The 20,140-nt window shown below is 39.5% G+C and overlaps 1 protein-coding gene across 5 annotated transcripts in view; it reads right to left on the bottom strand.

Annotated features, from left to right (window-relative positions):
• Supt3h (SPT3 homolog, SAGA and STAGA complex component) overlaps positions 1–20,140 on the bottom strand; it is a 349,478-nt gene that overhangs the window by 182,224 nt on the left and 147,114 nt on the right. For 4 of the 5 annotated variants that reach the window (XM_028890682.2, XM_037200133.1, XM_037200134.1 and 1 more), the window contains exon 3: positions 9,366–9,450. In XM_028890682.2, coding sequence (XP_028746515.1) covers positions 9,366–9,450 — 85 coding nt within the window. Of the gene's footprint in view, positions 1–9,365; positions 9,451–19,321; positions 19,325–20,140 lie in introns of all 5 variants that reach the window. The other variant, XM_037200135.1, reaches the window with a different exon arrangement.

The raw sequence follows: 20,140 nt of genomic DNA, 5'->3' as shown, positions 1-20,140 counted from the left end.
TGGGAGTAAGTTTTAATCTTTCAAGGTGAATATTTGGGCCACACATGTCAAGCCCTGAAGTAAAGGAATAATTATTGCAATTGATATATTATTATGTAAGTTTAAACATGATGATTAAATTATGGAATTTTCATAACTTTCCTCTATTATTCTTCTATGTCTCTACAACAAAGTGAAGAGACAATAAATCCAATAACACATATGATTTATGCAAATTAGTCTAATGACATTATTTTAATACAAAACTGTAATCACTCCATTTGATTTTCAGCATCTAAATGCACATTAACATATATAGCTATTTGAACTTTGTGTCTGTGTGTGTTTTCTGCTTCTTTTGTTTGTTTGTTTTGTTTTTCAAGATGTTTTCTATATTGTAGCCTTGGCTATCCTGGAATTCACCCTGTAGACCAGGCTGTCCTCAAACTCTATTTAAACTCTTTAAGCATTACTAAGAGATTTTATACTATCTTAAGGTGGTCTGTTTTAAGAGAGAAGTATTCAAGTATTCAGACATGTTGGTGAATCAAGCAAACAATCATTTCATTAACTTAAAGTCAAATTTCATACTATTAATACTTTTGCATTATAGCTATATTTTGTTCACCTATTTGATAACTCATGTTGTCAAGCTATAGATTTAAAAATAACCAGGCAATTTGATATTCCAATATTGTTACTTCTTTTATTGCTTTATTAAAAATTAAAACTTAGAAGTTAAATATTAGAGTAATAAAGCTGAGAGATCCACAAAGCTATGGAGAAACAATCACTATTCTCTATCTTCCCCATTATAAAAAGACCAGGCATCTCCTTAGGCCCTTCCTTCTTCCTCCTATGTATCCCTCTAGCTTCCTCTTGGGTGGCCAAAAAACTCTACAGTCCACTTCGGCCAGCTTAGTGTGGACTCTACCCTGCGAACCAAGGTTTGACTCCACTGGCCGTATAGGAGCAGAAACACAAACAAATATCCCACAACATATCCCCTTTTTTGTCTAAATAAATAAAAAGGAAAGGTTTTAACTCTAACATAGCATTATAAAATATTAACAATTATCAAAAAAAAGAATTATCAAGTAAGAAATATCTTCACAATGTCCAGTCTATTAGTATTTGGCCAATTCAAAGAAAATACTCCATTATCTATCCTATTTTGCTGAGTCCAAAATTTTGTACCTGATTGACTTTATATCATAAGTACAGAAAACTGTAACTCTAACTATCTAATCTTCAACCCCATCAGAGAAGGACATCACACTGTCAGCAGTCAAGGCAAGATCAATTTCTTTGCCCAGTGGCTAACACTGCCACAAATGAAAGCAAACTCCACATAGAGGTTCTTCAATGCCCATCATTCTCCTTTGAAGTAAATTGGTGCTGCCAGGAAATGACATGTCTCACTGTTATGAAAAGCCTTATGTTATTAAAACACTTTAAATGCCATATTATATACGTCTCTGAAGTGTTAGATAGTGATAATAGATAATGATAATTACAGACTACTGTAGTTATGATAGAAAGCCAATCAGGTACAAAATTTTGGACTCACCAAGATAGGATAGATAAAGGAGTATTTAACTTTGGCAAACACTAATGGACTAGCCATTGTCCAGCGAATGGGCTTAGATCATTCCAAAGCAGTGGAGCCAGCACAGCTGTGCCAGCTACTCCCTACCCCACAAGCCAGCTCTGTTTTTCAGGCGCCGATATAGTCGCATACTGCACCCATCTCAGCACCAACAGCAGTGTGGTACAGCAACAGCCAGCTGCATTTTCTTTGCACTCCCTGTGAGGTTATGCTCCACCATCAGGCAGCTTGGACCCCTCTCACACTGCATCCCAGCCTTGTGGGTTTCTCCTCTGGCTCCCCCACCCCGCACAGTGCATTAGCAGCCACAGCGGGCCCCTGGCCGAGGCATGCAATATATATGGCTTGTGGCACCCAATGGCGCCTACCCTCCCTGCCGAAACAGTCCAGCATCATCACTGCAGCTGATTACTGCCGTACAGCTCTGCCTATGCTGTAAGCCTCAGCAGAACTGGAGAGACACCTGGGAATTCTTAAATGGGAAATTAGTTTTAAAAAAAGGGGTGGAGGAACTTTCCCATGTTAAGAATTGGAAATATCAGCCGGGCGGTGGTGGCGCACGCCTTTAATCCCAGCACTCGGGAGGCAGAGGCAGGCGGATCTCTGTGAGTTCGAGGCCAGCCTGGGCTACCAAGTGAGTTCCAGGAAAAGGCGCAAAGCTACACAGAGAAACTCTGTCTCGAAAAACCAAAAAAAAAAAAAAAAAAAAAAAAAGAATTGGAAATATCACAATGCAGGGAGTGAGGACCCTGTTTCCAGCTACTACGGATGGCTTGCAAAAAGAAAAAATAAATGAAGAGATAAACTACTTAGCTGAGATTGACAGGATACTGATTTTAATTACTATCAGTTTGGTAGTTCATATTTTATCCTTAAAAATTGTTTGATAACTGTGCCAAATATAAAAAATTGACTGATAAGATACAAACTCTAGAAAGATTTACTATTGATAAGATACAAGCCTTTGACTTACTAATGAAAAATAATAAAAAAAAATTGGCTGTTAAAATACAAGTCTTAGAAAGTCTTTCTAATGAAAACTTGACTGGTAATATACAAGCCTTAGAAATACCTCCTAATGAAAATGACAAAAATATTCAGACACTGACAGTACATTATGAAATTGAAGAGAATAGCCCAAGGTGATTAGAAAACCAACTTTAGTTTATCTAGTTACCATACAGGAATGACCACCAGATGACAGGGACTGCCAGGGTATGCAAAAGTTGACTGGAATCCTGTTTTAGATTTGAAGTGACTTAAAAGAAACAGTCATTTCATATGGTGTGCATCCTTCCTATGTAAAACAGATGTTAAATTCATGGGCAACTCAGAACAGAATTATCCTACAAGACTGAAAAGATTTAGTGACAGCAATATTGGAAGCAGGCCCTCAGTTACAAAGGAAAACATGGTGTAAAAAGAAAGCTAGAAAAACAAGGTAGGACTAGGAGTACTGAAATTTCCCAAGAACAGTTTCTCAGTGAAAACCAGTATGCTGACTTGCAAAGACAGTCTAGATGTGATGATCACACCTTGGCTCAATGTCATATAGCAGCTTTGACTGCTTGGGACAGGGTTAAAGAATTGGGAAAGAGGACTAAGTCATTTACTAAAATTATACAAGGCCCAAAAGAAGTCTTCACTGATTTTTCACAAAGACTGACCAGCTGTAAACAGAATGATATCAGATCCAGAAGTTAAGACAAAAATTAATTGAATCTTTGGCTTTTGAAAATGCTAATTCAGAATGCAAAGGGTAATTAGGTCTATAAAGGCAAGATCAGCACCAATAGATGAATGGATTAGAAATACCACTTATCTTGGCTCTCATGCTATTTTGATAGAAGTAATTTCTAGAAATTTTAAGAAAAATAAAAATGTCAGATGTTTTAATTGTAGTAAACAAGGTCATTTGAAAAGGGACTGTATGCAAGATGTTCCTAGAATCAATGTTTTTCTAGAGATAATCCAAACAGAAGGCCCAGCTTTATGGAGTATGGAGAAGGTATGACAAAGGCCAGCATTGCACCAATAAATGCAGATAACAAGGACAGTCAAGGTAACCCTTTCTCATTGGAAACTGACTTATGGGGCTTCTCACAGGTCCCCATATCAAATCTGGTTCAATCATCCCCTGCCAGCATTGAGGAAACTCCTCCACAGAGCAATTAAAAGACCCAATGTCTGTTGTCAAAAGACATACTGCTCTGGATGATAGAAAGGCTTCAATAAACAAAACAAAATTTTCAGGAGAGATCATAAACAAGTATTTTGGCAAACTTCTATAAATGATCAAAGACCAAAGCTAAACATATGAGTAAATGTCATTGTAGTTGAAGGTTTACTAGACACAGGTGTAGATGTAGCAATAATTTCACCAAAATATTGGCATCTATATTGGCCTCTTCAGGAGGTAAATGTTCAGCTTCTAGGGATTGAAACTTTATCTCATGTGAAACAAATTGCAAGATCGGTCAAGTGTATAGGGCCAGGAGGTTAGATAGGAAAATTAAAACCATATGTGGCTAACATAGCAATGAATTTATAGGGATATGATTTGTTGCAGCAATGGAAAACACAGATTAACATTCCTGCAATATCAGAAACAAACCATAAAATAAAGAATGCTTCTGAGAGAAAGATTAAAAGGTATTATCCAGAACAGTCACCAACCGTTCAGGTTATACATAAACAGGGCACAACAGCTGGTGGTCTTTCAAGGGTATCAACAGCCCTATCTTTAAAATTGTTAACTGAGAAACTTGTCTGGGTGGAAAAATGGCCTTTGACATCAGAAAAATTACAAGTACTAGAACAGTTGGCTCAGGAGACGTTAGATGAACAACATATTGAAGAGCTGACCTGCTGTGGGATGTTAATGTATGTCCTGTGGGAGCCCTTCTTGGGTTCCTTGTGGCGTTACCCAGCAGGTCCGTATAGAGGATGATTAGGACCATGGGCCTGAGTGCAGGTGTTTGAGATGGTCTGCACTTGGCTGTGCTGGGGGATGGTCTGTATGTCAAGTTGTTCTGATTGGTTAATAAATAAAACCTGATCGGCTGTGGCTAGGCAGGAAGGATAGGCGGGACTAACAGAGAGGAGAAATAAAAGGACAGAAAGGCAGAAGGACTGGCTGCAGCCGCCGCCATGACCAGCAGCATGTGAAGACGCCGATAAGCCACCAGCCATGTGGTGAGGTATAGATTTGTAGAAATGGATTACTTTAAGATATAGATTTATGGAAATGAATTAATTTAAGATATAAGAATAGTTAATAAGAAGCCTGCCACGGCCATACAGTTTGAAAGCAATATAAGTCTCTGTGTTTATTTGGTTGGGTCTGAGCAGCTGTGGGACTGGTGGGTGACAGAGATTTGTCCTGACTGTGGGCAAGGCAGGAAAACTCAAGCTACACTGACCAGTCCTTGGAATTCTCCTATATTTGTCATTAAAAAGAAATATGGGAAATGGAGAACATTAACAGATTTAAGAATCTGTTAATTCTTAAATAAGGTGATTTAGCTACTGGCCTCTTTACAGCATGAAATTCCCTTCCCTTCTTTATTAACTAAATGATGGTCTATTATAATGATTGATTTAAAAGATTGCTTGTTTACTATACCTTTACAAGAAGAGGATAGAGAAAAATTGCCTTCACAGTGCCTACTTATAATAATTCCCAGCCTGTTAGAAGGTATCAGTGGAAAGTTCTCCATAATGGATGTTAAAGAGCCTCATGCTGGGTACCAAATATTGCAATTTCTTTTATTGCTTTATTAAAAAATAAAACTTGGGAGTTAAATATTAGGGAAATAAATCTGAGAGTACCACAGAGTGATGAAGAAATGATCATCAGTTCTCTTCCCTGCTCAGAAAAGACTGTGCATCACTTCAGGCTGCTCCTTCCTCCTGTGTGTCCCTAGAGCTTCTGCTCAGTCTGCCAGAAAACTCTATGGTCCACTCTGGCCAGTTTAGTGTGGACTCTGCCCTACGAACCTAGGTCCAATTCCATTGGCAGTCTCAGGTCAGCAACACAAAGATATCTCCCACAACATTCTCCTAGTTTTAAACTACTATTCTAACCTGATACTTTCAAAGCTGGACTTTGCATTACTGAGATGACAAAGATCTTAAGGATATATTTAAAATAGGAACTTTGATCCTAGCCACAGCATCCTACAAAAGAATCTATTGGGAATATAGGATGGGAATCTGCATTTCTATGTGGTCTATCTACAAAGCACCCTTACCCAACCTGACAAGGGACAACAAATCTTCAGAGAAATTGGGAGTGTTGGAAGATTACGAAGAACAAACAGCATGATGTGAGCAGCTGTAGTGGGTAGCCATTCCAGCTTTGATCTGGAAGTTCCAACCCCCACTGAGGCTTCGGCAACTGTCACGCCTACAAGGCGGGGACAAGGGAGGACCCTGGAGATGAGATGGGCCAGCGCTCTCTCTGTTCCTGGACCCTGGATGTTGGAGGTTGACCGAGCAGAGCTCCAGAGAACACCACTGGACTGCTATACACCTTCCCAAGACCCCGTGATCTACCTATCCCTTCTTTGTAAGCTACCCACTAAATAAATCTTCCTTTTTAACTACGTGGAGTGGCCTTAATAATTTCACCAATATCTGGTGCCCAACATGGGGCTCAAACCCATGACCCTGGGATTAAGAGTCTCATGCTCTACCAACTGAGCTAGCCGGGCTTAAGGTGGCTGGAGAGACAGCCGTGGATGGTGGGAACCAAACTCTTATATTTTTGGTTGTGAGCCTAGCCTTTAACAGCTGAGCCATCTCAGAACCAGATACTGGTGAACACAGTTCAGCTGAGATTCATTCTGGATGAGGACTGAGAGGCTTCCAGTCTGAGGAAACAGGACCAGCTGAGGAATTGGCAAGGTGAGGTTAGCTGTGGCTTGTTCTGTCTCTCTTTTCTACCAGCATTGACCCCAATAACTGGCCTCATAAATGTAGCACGGATCTTAAAAGTTCTTATTAATAAAATCAAACCTGAGTCAGGTATTGGGGTGAACTGGAAGATCAGAGAACCAGAACAAGCCACAGCTAACCTCACATGGCCAACTTCTTAGCTGGTCATGTTTCCTCAGACTGGAGGCTTCTGTGTCCTCATCCCAAATAGTTCTCAGCTGAATTTCTGCTCAAAAGCCTGAATGCTTAACCAGGGTAAATGATTCTAGTTTCTGGTCCTCATGCGTTATATACCTTTCTGCTTTTTACCACAAGTCCCTGGGATTAAAGGCTTGCTTCCTAAGATTAAAGACAAGATCATAGCAATTTTACATTAAAAATAAGTAAATAACTTCTCCTTCCCATTGTACTAGGTTCCACTCAATGACTCAAAGGGATTTGTGAGAGAGCAGAAAGTATAAACCCTCTGTGTACTAAACACTTTCTATGCAAACACACCTATGGTCCACTTTATACATTAGGCACAGTAAGACTTCAACAACCAAAAATCAACTTTAAGAATACACTAGGAGGGGCTGGAAAGATGGCTCAGTATACATAGGATCCAAAGTCCATTCCCAATACCCATGGCAGGCAGCTCACAACCACCTGTAACTCCAGCTCCAGGTGACATGAGATCCTCTTCTGGCCTCCAAGGGCACCTGCATTCATATGCACATATATCTACACACACTAAAAATAAATCTTAAAAAAAGAATATACTGTGGAAAAGTTGTGTAAATGTAATGTTTCTCTTAAAATAAATTACTTGGACACCAGAAGCTAGGGAATACCAATCAGTCTAGGGAAGCAGTTAGGTGGCTAATGGGCAAGTGGTGCATATAACATAGATATTGGGACAAAAGTGATTTACTTCCCAGGTAAAGAGATGTGTATTTTCAAAACTTATTAACTGTTCACTTTTGGAATTCTCCATTTAATATTTTCAGGCTGCATTTAACTACAAATAACTAAAACTTTGTAAAGGGACAATACAGATAAGGAACTATGATTATACCAGACCAACGAGATATGTTAGAAAAAAGGAGTGGGGCAATATAGCCCAAAGATCTCTAGAATACACTGTAAGACCGACATAATAAGCAAATGTCACCTGAGTACAAAGACAGATAAACTAGCACAGAATACAAGAAATATATCTCTTACCACAGATAAACCTATATTGATAAAGAAGGTTTAAATCCATGGGTACAGGCAGGCTTTTAATGAATGTTTACAATAAAACTGGGGGACTATTCAGTAACAGACAAAATTGCTTCTATATATCAAAAAAGGATTAAGAACTAAAGATATAAAAGAAAAAACAAAATGATTAAAAAAAGTAATGTAAATAAATTTCTCTTTAAATTTATTATATAAAAATGCAATTTATGATTCAAAATTCAACATCAATCAAGACTGATGTTTCTGAATACAGTAAAAAAATATTTCTAAGTCAATAAATCTCTGACAGCAAACTTTAAAAATTGGTAAAATTAGCATATTGGAAGGACGTCTTTGTGCCATATGTCACAGAGGAAGTGCTGAGGTCATTAATATATGTATCACATGAGTTAACTGGGAAATGATTTGCTCCCACTGGCCAGCCTTGGAATAGCCTGAGTCATAGGAATAATGGTAACACTGGATAATGACATCTAGGGAAGAATTCAAATATTCACTATCTATCCTGATATACCCAAAAAGTAATAAACAGGGCAGGAAAGCTTTTCAGTTAAGCAGGATACCAATTAATCATTAGATAAGAAAGAAACGAAACATCACTCCTGTGTAAAGGTCATAGTAATAATTTTATAGAATTTCCTGGTGATTTATAATGATAATAGGTAAAAAGCACTCAGGAGAAAAAATATTTACATAGCTATAAAAATATATATTGTAATGTATTTTACTAACCTAACCTGAATGTTTAAAATAATAGTAACATGGATTTAGAGTATATCTCAGTACTATGGCAGGCACTTAGCATGCACAAAACTTTGGGTTTGACCCTTAATACGAACCAATTAAACAAGTAAATCTATACAGTGAAATAACTCAGCATTTCTACCTTCAATGTGTGATCCAAGAAATGTCACAATAGTACACATAAATAAAACAGGCTGCCCTTGACATGCTACACTCAGTAGATCCATCATTTCTCAAAAATCTTGTTTAAAACGTGGGACTACATTCTAATTATAAGAGCAGACCCACAGAACCAAAGAACTCTACCTCTCAAAAATGTTCAGGTCATGAAAGGATAGGAAATACTGTAGGCTTAGCAGAGACAGAAAGAGACATCCAAGACATGGCAACTAGATCTAACAGCCAGTGTGGTTTCCTTGACTGGGTCTCTGAAAAGAAATAGAGACTGGAGACAAAGAAGATGGAATTGGAATTCAGCTGTAAAGTTTTGGGGCCAGGATTATTTACAGGTTTCCATAACTGTTATGGTTATTTATGATACTGACACCAGAGGAAGCTGAACAATGTTTGAGAATTCCTTATACAATTTGTGCGGATATTCTTTACCCTAAAGAGAACAGGCTTTTAAAGAATTCTAACAAACTTCTGAGGCACATCAGTGATGGATAAACATACTGTTGTTATGGCAACATCCCTATTGATACTATTAAATGTATCATATTATGCACTTAAATAGGCATTATTATACCATATCTCAACAAAGCCAAAAATAAAGCTATAAATAAAATCTTTGTTTTAATGTGTTGGATTGGAAGTACAATATAAAACAGAATGAAAAAGAGATACCAAAGAGGGTTATATGTGATCTTACCAGGTTAATTAGTTGTGTGTGAACCACGTCCTCTACTAAAACTGCTGTTTCATGGAGAGGCCTCCTAGCATCACCTAAAGAAAACCTGCGAGAAAGATTAAGACATACCATTATTAATGCTGTGAATCAGGTGAAACAAAAATATATACTTCTCATTCATTGTAAGAATCAGCTGTATAAAGAGGCTATTGTTCTCTCCAACAATCCCACAATGCACTGTTACTTCTAGACTAAGGAAGTAAATGTCTTCCTTATAAACTCTATCTTCCAAAGAACGTACACTATTATCAGCATCCCTTCTTGGTTTACAAAGTATTTGTAAAGGGGATTTGCTCTGTCAAAATGCAAAGTACAAGATCGGTTCCCAGTATCCACAGCAGGCAGATCACAATCACCTTATTCCAGCTCCAGGGAATCCAATACCTCCAGCCTCTGATGGTACCTGCATTATGGGTTGCTCCCAATGGAAGGAGTGGGAATGAAGAGGATACAGCCCCAGCCCGCACTGTAGTCCACTAATCTGACATTGGACTAAACATGCAAACCACAAGCATCAGACCACGTGATTCCTCCACCACAGCATTTTCTAACAGACCTTGAAATGAATACCCACTGGCCAAGGGGCAGATGGAGAGGTTCAGGCATGGACAGTCCTTTAGGGCAATCAGAGTCATAAACAGGTCCATTACATTAGCCTTACTCTTCAATTTTGATGCTTCTAAGCTCCAAAATTTGTATCTTATCTACTTCTTCGACATGAACTTGATTAAGAAAATATTTGTGAAAGCTAATCTATCAGGCCAAAATCAAAGACAAAGAGTTTCCTTAAGAATTGTTTCTCTTGCTTGCTTAACTTAATGTCTTAAGATCCCCATCTCCTTGACATGAACTTCTAACAAGTCATGGGTCAAATGTTCACATCTACTTTATAAGACGCTTTATTGAGGAATTGAAAAGACGATGAAGGCTAAGTACAATGACCAATGCTGATGTCAGCCAGCACACTCTTGTTTTAAAACCACCTCCTGGTCCTGAATCCAGTTCAATGCAGAAGATGGGACTTTGTATGTGAAGTCTTTCCATGCTGTGCAGTATTAAATGAGTAAAACTGTAAGACACTTGAGAAATTAACCGTAGTGATCATTTTCAGAAAAGAAGATTAACAAATTAACATAAAGGATTCCTGGGTCAATTACTTTGTATAATTAAATCTTTTACAAGGCTTTTGCAGAGAGAAGCAACCACTTCAAGAAAATCATTGGTCCATTAGACCCCCAAAACATTCCGTACTGCTAAAACATTATTGATGTTACTAGAATTTAGGGGGAAAAAAAACTCAACATTTTATAATGTTGGAAATAGATGCCCTGTAACTACAACCAAATCTGTTTTCGATATTGTTTAAACAAACTATCTGTAGGAAAGGCAGTATAGTTCCCTGATAGAGAAGGTGCTTACTAAATTCAATTACAAGCAAAATATCCCATAAAACATGCAAATATATATGAACCAGGAATCAGAGAGATTCATGAAGACTAGCAGTTATCTCTGGGTTAAGTAAGATGAAGTAACACCTGATTTAGATGATTACAGAGAGAAAAGGCTGCGTTATCAGACCTTTACTTAATAGCATGAATGAATACAAATAAACAATCTTGTAACACTTCCTTGATTTTTAAAAAACAATTTCTCAATTAAATGAATTTAGGAAATCCCAGTATTATTGTTTACAACTGAAATGCACGTTACATGCTCTGAGACATTCTCTAAGAAAGAAATGTGATCACCAATACACTTGCCATGTACATGATTATCTTTCTAAGCTATGTTAATTATACAACATTGAGCCTCAATTCAGGAACCTGACTAGAGGAAAAGACTCCAAATAACTTAAGGCCTTTGGCAAAAGGTTTCCAAATAAGCTGCAGCCTGAGATGCTGGAACTTTAAAGCCAAGTTCTTCGGTTTTAAACAATGAGACGATGCTGGTAATGAGAGCAAACAATGGGGCTTTTAAAGAATTTCCTTACACAGTCAACAAATATTTCTTGTGTTTCTGTCTCATGTCAGGCACTCGTTTTCTTACACTAGCTGAGACTCCTACAAACTGGGCAGCTGACTCCTGTGACTAATAAACTAACAACTGATTTTTTTTCTCAGCAGCCACCACTCAAAGTCAACCGGGAAGGGTTCCTTTCAACTAACACATCTCTGAATATTGAACAGTGTGTCTTCTCAAGAGACTCTTCTATAGAGGATGTCAGACTCCAGAATGCCATTCCAGAACCTCCATGCTTTCTTACAACAGTAGATTCAGCATCTGCACCTCCGAGAAACTTCCTACAAATGTGCTCCTGGGAAGATGCAACTTCCTGTGCTGAATGATCTCAACATTCTGACACTGTCTGAGAAGCCTGCACTCATAGACCTTATCAGCTTTATCGCTCCCCTTTCATGTTTATCCTGAGGTGTTTTAACCAACAGATAAGTTCAAAGACCTATACAATGGCCACTTGCATATATCCTATGAGAAATATCTTGATGGCATCTTCGTGCCGATGCCTCTTTCTCTCTCAAACTCAACATTTATACACATTCGACTTTATCAATACCTGCTTTCCTTTAAGCCACAGATAATCATTGAGTGATTGCACGTGCCTGGCATTAGTATGTGTGCTGTGCCAGGTAAACCTACTGATCTCTAAGCTGCTGGTACTGTGCCTGTCCTCTGCCTCTTGGGGAGGAGATGCTCTCTACTTGAGTAGAATTCTGTTTCTTTACTGACTTCTAAACATCAAGCTTAGATGAAAATATAGAACCCTACTTTCAAAACTTTGAATAAGCATTGTTTTCAAAAGTTTTCTTTTGTTTGCTAGAGAGTATCTTTAAAAACCAGCTTAAGACACTATTTACATAGCCTGCAAACTTGATTGTTTAAAGTATACAATTGTATGATTTCTAAGTAAACTTACCGAGTAGTACGCCCATCTATACCATCCAGTTTTAGGACTTTTCTCTTGTACCCAAAAACTTTATGTCCTTTAACAATAACCCTATTCCCACCCCCAGCCCAGAGCAATCTATGAAAAGACCTAGTTGACCTCACTGGACCTCATGTTTCCCTTCCAGGTTCAACATTCCTCACTTCTTAGCATGTAGGTCTGTCTGTTTTATAGCCATTTCCTCAGAATTGAAACAGGCCTTCCTGGAGGGAGAAGAGAGGACTTTACCAGGCCTAGGGACTTGAGAGAGTCAGGAGTTTCACAAGGCCACATTCAGCAGGACAACCCTGAGGCTATACTGCTGAACTGCCTGTGTATCATGCAGAGAGGCGCAGAGTGTGGCCTTCCTGAGCACCACTGATACAGCTGCTTTGGAGTCATCCATGCCTGTCTGAGAAGCAACCTCAATAAGCTCTCAGGTTCAGCAACCTAGACTTGGTGGATTATTTGCTGGCCCTGTAGTCAGCACCCTTTCTAGAGAGAACAGACATCTGTTCCTATAGCCCCAGGAAAAGTCACATGACAAGGCCTCACTGTAAATGCTACAGCCTTGGGGAGACTTTCCCAAAGACCACCACTGTCAGTTTTCAGTTGAATCATGGGAGTTCAGTATTCATTTGGTTATATATTGAGGCCTAAGTTTTGATTTGAATAGAAAAGTTCTTAGGATTTTAATAAATAAATAACAAAAGAAACAAAACAGCCCTCCAACCTACATGGATAACAAGTCAGCTACAGACAATGGATCCCGAAGTCAACACTTTTGTGGAGTATGAAGAGGTGAACGAGCTGCAGGACTGACTTTGAGCCAGTTCTCCATCTTGTCCATAAGGACATCATGTAATACGACACGGAACACATCCTGCTGAAATTTCTGCCCCATGCCATGGCATTATCCAGACAGAGACAAATTATCTATGAACTGTGAACTCACTCAAGTCCCTAAGAATTAGACATCTAGAATTTTCTTGAGATTGGTGACTTTCAAGTATTTACTGGGTGTGGTGGCAGAGGCTTTTAATCCCAGCACTCTGAAGGCACAGACAGGCAGATCTCTGAATTCAGGTCTTTGCTGGTCTCCTTAGTGAGACCCTATCTCAAAACAAACAAATAAACAAAATTTTTAAGTGAGTATAAAAAACTGATCATCTTTAAAAAATGTTTCCTGACTAAAACCAGCCTTCCCTCAACATTTTTAAAAGTAAAGCAAAATTATGCCATAATCCTAACGTAATTATACTTCTTATAAGTAGCATTTTAGAAAAAATACCAAATAATTTATATCACTAATCAATAATAAAACTTCCATGCATAGATTTTTCTCCTGATAATTATATTCACAAAAGCTGAATTATTAGTTCTGAACAATACAAGTGTGCATAAATGAAGATATAAATGAGGAAAACACTGCAAAGTCATTGTATAATTACTAAAGAAATTTGAAAATTAATTGTACAAATATCTGTGGCTGCCAAAAGGAAAATACATAATATATTCCAGTTGTACTACATAATATATTCCATTTGCTTATTCAGAAAAGGATTCAATTTAAATCACGAAGCACACAAGACAACTGTCTTTACAGAATATGTAAACTAGGCAATGATCAGTCACTTTTGTTCAGAGAAAATAAAGAAAACATTTATCTGTAGTCTCAACAATAGTCCTCAAATCAAAATGGAATTTAGTATACCCAGAAAAAATGCAGTTTCAATTTATTCTCTGAACATGTATAAAAAAGTGATGACATGAGAAAGATGTTAAGATATAATTATATGTTATGATTCTATTGAGAATAAGCATACAGCATACATTAAATGATCTTTTGGTTTCATTTTAGATTATAGACCAGAATTTCAAATTCTGGTATGTATAAATAACTTTTTATACAAGTCTACACAAACTATCATTAAAATCATATATTAAGCTGTACCACTGAAAGCTTCATCTGTACTTTAACAAGCTTGCCATGAACATATGAGGACATCTAAGTACACTGAAAATATCAGTAAAAACATACTGCTGTCCCTGAGCATCTGCAGAATTCTAGTTGCAAGTTTTACATAGACATGAAGATGTGAGGGCAATTAAGTCCTTATAAAACAAGTTCAGCATTTGAACAGAGCCTGGATACCCCTTGTTGAGATTAAATGCTCCTACAGTGTGCATGTTATATACGACTTATTATGCAGCATTGTTTAGATTCTGATGGCCAGAGTCTGAAGATGAATCCACAGATGATAAACCCATGGATGTAGAGGGCCAACTGTCACATATACCAAGCAACCACAGAGCACACATATAGTTATCATTACAGATATCAACTTCGAGATAACATATTAATAATGATTTCTATCAGCATAGTAAATCAGAACCTGGGTGAGAACCTTTACAGAAGTAATATTATTTCCATTCCAGGTCTAGATTACCCAAGGGCACATATACTATGGATGAGATCAAAGGGATTCCCATTCTCAGTATTCTTTCTACAAACTCTATAAATGAACCCGACTACTTCATAGTAAGGTGTTTCATCGAAAACCTGGAGATGTAGGCTATTTCAACCATGAAGAAAATGAAATGAGGCAAAAGATGACATGGGCATTATGCAAACTGGGTAGCATATAGGAGGCTTCTGGGTGACACACTGACAACTAAATGTTGGATATGCAGAAATGCCAATCCTTTGTAAAGAACACAGCAGCTGAATTAATGAAGGTGAGAGGAGAGAGCACTGGACTATCAAAGCTTTTCACATTATCACCTGCAAAAGGGAGTCCAAATGGGGCAAAGAATTCTCTCTCAGGGCAAATACAAACAAATGGCTTTTTGATACTCAGTAGGTGTAAGGATGATAGACTAGGATTTGGAGCACCCACAGGAAAGCCTGGTGGACGTGGTATCAGTCTGTAATCCCCACCCTCAGAGAAGGAGCTGGGATCCTGGGGACAAGCTAGCTAGACTGAAATAAACAGGAGAGCTCCAGATTCAGAGAAAGACCCTGCCTCAAAGAACAAGGTGGAGGGTAATAAAGGCAGTCTGTGTTAACCCCAGACTTGCACATGCACACCACACACAAAACAAACAAACAACTATAAAATTTCACCTTTTTTTTTTTTTTTAAGTTTTAAGAACACATTGTAAAAGTCCTGGCACCGATAGGAGCAGATGCAGAGACCCACAGCCAAACATTAGGCCAGAGAGCCCAGGTTAGAGGTCTCCATCAGATCCCTCCCCTCAGAGCTCTGGAATCCCATGGAAGAGGCAGAGGGTTCAAAGACACCTGAAAGCATGGCCCAGGAATCAAGTAAGCCAAACTCCTGGGGGCTCACAGAGACTGAGGCAGCAAATGTGGAGACTACATGGGTCTCCTCTAGGTCTTCTGCATATGCTATGTTTGTTGGTCTGGTGTTTTGGGGATCTCCTAATAGTGGGAGTGGGGTGTCGGACTCTTTAGCCTGCTCTTGGGACCCTTTCCCTTTACTGGGTTGCCTTGCCCGGCCTTGATATGAGGGCTTATGACTCCTATTAATTGTAACTTGTGCCGTGTTCAGTTGATGTCCCTGAGAGGTCTGTTTTTTTCTGGGGGGATATAGATAGGGGTAATATCTGGGGGAGAGGGTAGGTCGGGGGGAACTGGGAGGAGTGGAAGTAAGGGAAGCTGTGGTTGGGGTGTATTTTATGAGAAAAGAATAAATAAAAATAAAAAATTCAAATTATGTAAATCAGAAGCAATCATGGTGCCATTATATATAAATCACACAGAAACGAGAAATTCAGAGTTGATGAGTGTAGATAAAAGGGTGAAAGGTGGAATGGGAGGTCAGGTTGGAATGAGGTCATACTATAGTCTCTTATATGTGGGCTTGACTCTTGCACCACTGAATGTGTACAGGTCAGTAGTAGAAGCTTGTAAGGGAAGGACATGACCAAGTTTAGACACCACCCTGCTAATAGTAAAACTTTTCCTAGGTTAAAAACTTGTTAAAAATATACTTTGGTAACGGAGCTTGAGAGATGACTCAGCAGTTAAAAGTGCTTGATGCTCTGCCAGTGGATCCAAGTTCAGTATCAGCACCCACTCTGGGTCGCTTAAAACTGCCCATAACTCTAGCTCCAGGGGGTCTTACACTCTCTCCTGATCTCCTAGGACAAGTGCATACAAGGGGCACATGCACGTGTGTGTACACACACACACACACACACACACACATTTAATTACCTTTAAAAACACTTTACTGTAGAAATTCTACAACATAAGTGTAAGATTAACCACATTACCAATAGATGTATCATAATACAGGTATTACAGAGATTAGAATTTTGACTAGGAAAGGGGTAAATTAGGTATGTGACTATTATTAATATTGAAGGTGTAATTTTCTTTGCAGCTTAATACATGAATGTCTTTCCTAGTCCATATATAGAGGACAGGCAGAGAAAGGTCTCAGAGGATCTCAATGCTAGGTCTTCCTCAGAGATATTAAAGATCTTGTTTGTAGCTTAGATTTCCATGAGTTCAAGAGTCTATGGGAGCAACAGCTGGAGCTTTGGTACTGCCAACATGTTTCCTTTCTCTAGCTGGTGAGAGAACACTCCACACCTTTACAGAGAAAATACGTGCTCAACTCTGAGGAAATAGTGTGTGGCCTTATGTCCTGGGCCAAGAGGTGTCCAGAACCTGAGTATGAATAACTTGTTTCTCACTGCATCTGGAACCTCGCTTTCTACCCCTTCCCTGTATATCCAAAGCATATGCATGGTCCAATGCTGCTGCAGGCCACAGGAATATATCATAAGAACTCAGCTGGTTATGAAAAAGTCACTACCTGGAGGGATCAGGGAATTCCTCCAGAGGAAGCCAAATTCCAAGGAGGTTTTTGGTGTTATTTGGCTTGTTACATATAAGCTGTATTCTGTTATGAAAATCATGTGTGCCTTCATAGTTTTCCCAATTGACTTTTCTCTAGAAGGGCTAACAGTGTGGACTGATCTCTCTATGGACATATACATTCCAGGAATTTGGATAATAGCCTCAGGAAAGGCTTTCTCTGGAATCATATATCTCCCTTAGCCACTTTCAAGGACTAATAGGAGACACCGCTTAGGTTGATGCCCAACTTTCAAGGACTAACAGTGATAACAGCCCACATGCAAGTCTCCTTACTTAAGGTAAATTCCACAAGGAGACACCGCCTAGGTCAGGTGGACGTTAAGTAATAGCTTTACATAATTTAGCTCAGACCCTCCCTTCTTATACAGGGACTTCCAGGGCATGGGATGGAGAAGAGAAAAGAATGGAAGAACTAGATGGGTAAGAACTTGGGCTAGAAAAGAGTACTAGAAGAATGAAATGGAAGATGAGGAAAAACCAGATGGGGAAGAACAAGATGAGGAAGAACAAAATGAGAGAGGAGATGGGAGAGGAGCTGATATGGGAAAGAACTAGATGAATGAGAACCTAGAAGGGGCAGAACTAGATGAAGGAATTAAGATAGAACCTAGAGGGGACAATGGATAAATGTAAAGAGATATTGGGCAAGAAAGGAGCTAAAAATGAGAGCAGAGTATAAGCTTGTAACTGACACAGAATAATAAAGTATATGAACTAAGGAATTTCATGTATATAGATTTGTTTCTTTTCATCAAAAATTATTTATCGGCTCGTTGTAGATTCTTCCTGGACCCGGGGAGGGGACTATCGAGGGGCTGGACCCCCATAGTCCTCGATACAATGCATTTGAGTCATGTTCACAGCTACATGACTCAAAGCAGAGTTTAGTTTGCACATTAAATTGTTTATAACCTATATTTCCATTTTACACTAAATTCACACAGCTCATCTTTGCTTTCTGATTTTCCCTTGCAAAGGCTTAATTTAAAAAAATCAAGTAAATATGAGATTTTCTTTTTGAAATGAAAGTACTAAAGCTAGGAGATTATGTTTTGTATATACATAGTTTCAATCTCAAAAGAGAAAATACAATATCAATATGTTTACTATATTGTCACATAGTTACCACTTTTACCATGCTGTTAAAATAATATAGCCTGCCATGATCCATTTCAAAAATGGGGTCAGGGCAGGGTAGGGATTGGCAAGGGAGAAATTTCTTAAAATCAAACATGATTTAAATAACTTCTTTAAAAGTCCTATAAAAGTGCAATTTAATGATTTTGCAGCTCCATTACAATAAGGACAAAGATTTTAAGCAATATTGACTTAAATATTTTTCTTTATCTGCTTTCCATGGAAACAATGGGCTTTAAGGGAGCTGAAACCAACTCACAGACCTGTCAGGCACCCAACTTCACCAGCAGGACACCAACTCATAGACCTGTCGGACACCCGACTTCACCAGCAGGACACCAACTCACAGACCTGTCGGGCACCCGACTTCACCAGCAGGACACCAACTCACAGACCTGTCGGGCACCCGACTTCACCAGCAGGACACCAACTCACAGGCCTGTCGGACACCCGACTTCACCAGCAGGACACCAACTCACAGACCTGTCGGGCACCCGACTTCACCAGCAGGACACCAACTCACAGACCTGTCGGGCACCCGACTTCACCAGCAGGACACCAACTCACAGGCCTGTCGGACACCCGACTTCACCAGCAGGACACCAACTCACAGACCTGTCGGGCACCCGACTTCACCAGCAGGACACCAACTCACAGGCCTGTCGGACACCCGACTTCACCAGCAGGACACCAACTCACAGACCTGTCGGGCACCCGACTTCACCAGCAGGACACCAACTCACAGGCCTGTCGGGCACCCGACTTCACCAGCAGGACACCAACTCACAGACCTGTCGGGCACCCGACTTCACCAGTCTCTTTTTCTGCCTTCAAAAAAAAGTGTACTATAGCTGTCAGAGGCTAATATGGAGAAGGAAAGACAAAGGCCTATTTACCTGTCTTGTCTTGGTGTAAAATCAAAACATCCTGAATGAAGAAGCTGAGTCACCTCAGTAACTAGGTCCTGGATTCTCGATATCTAAAAGGTATCATGGGGCATTATTTCTAACTGGTCCTGGATAAGTCAGGAAAAGACCTCTAAGATCACCATCTTTTCAACAGAAGGAGCAGAGGCAAAGAAAGTTAATTTAGATCCATGTCACTTTTGTTTTCTCTTTCATGATTAAGGTTGACATTAAGAAATACAAGAGGGGTCTGCAGAGATGGCGCAGTGGGTATAAAAACATGCTCTGCAGAGATGGTGCAGTAAGAGGACATGCTCTGCAGAGATGGTGCAGTAAGAGGACATGCTCTGCAGAGATGGTGCAGTAAGAGGACATGCTCTGCAGAGATGATGCAGTAAGAGCACATGCTCAACAGAGATGGCAAAGTAAGAGGACATGCTCTGCAGAGATGGTGCAGTAAGAGGACATGCTCTGCAGAGATGGTGCAGTAAGAGGACATGCTCTGCAGAGATGATGCAGTAAGAGGACATGCTCTGCAGAGATGATGCAGTAAGAGGACATGCTCTGCAGAGATGGTGCAGTAAGAGCACATGCTCAACAGAGATGGCAAAGTAAGAGGACATGCTCTGCAGAGACGGCGCAGTAAGAGGACATGCTCTGCAGAGATGGTGCAGTAAGAGGACATGCTCTGCAGAGATGGTGCAGTAAGAGGACATGCTCTGCAGAGATGGTGCAGTAAGAGGACATGCTCTGCAGAGATGGTGCAGTAAGAGGACATGCTCTGCAGAGATGGTGCAGTAAGAGGACATGCTCTGCAGAGATGGTGCAGTAAGAGGAC

This window comes from Peromyscus leucopus, chromosome 16_21 (assembly GCF_004664715.2).
Source record: "Peromyscus leucopus breed LL Stock chromosome 16_21, UCI_PerLeu_2.1, whole genome shotgun sequence".
In the NCBI taxonomy this organism is placed as follows: Eukaryota; Metazoa; Chordata; class Mammalia; order Rodentia; family Cricetidae; genus Peromyscus; species Peromyscus leucopus.
This window is presented reverse-complemented; position numbering and strand designations above follow the sequence as displayed.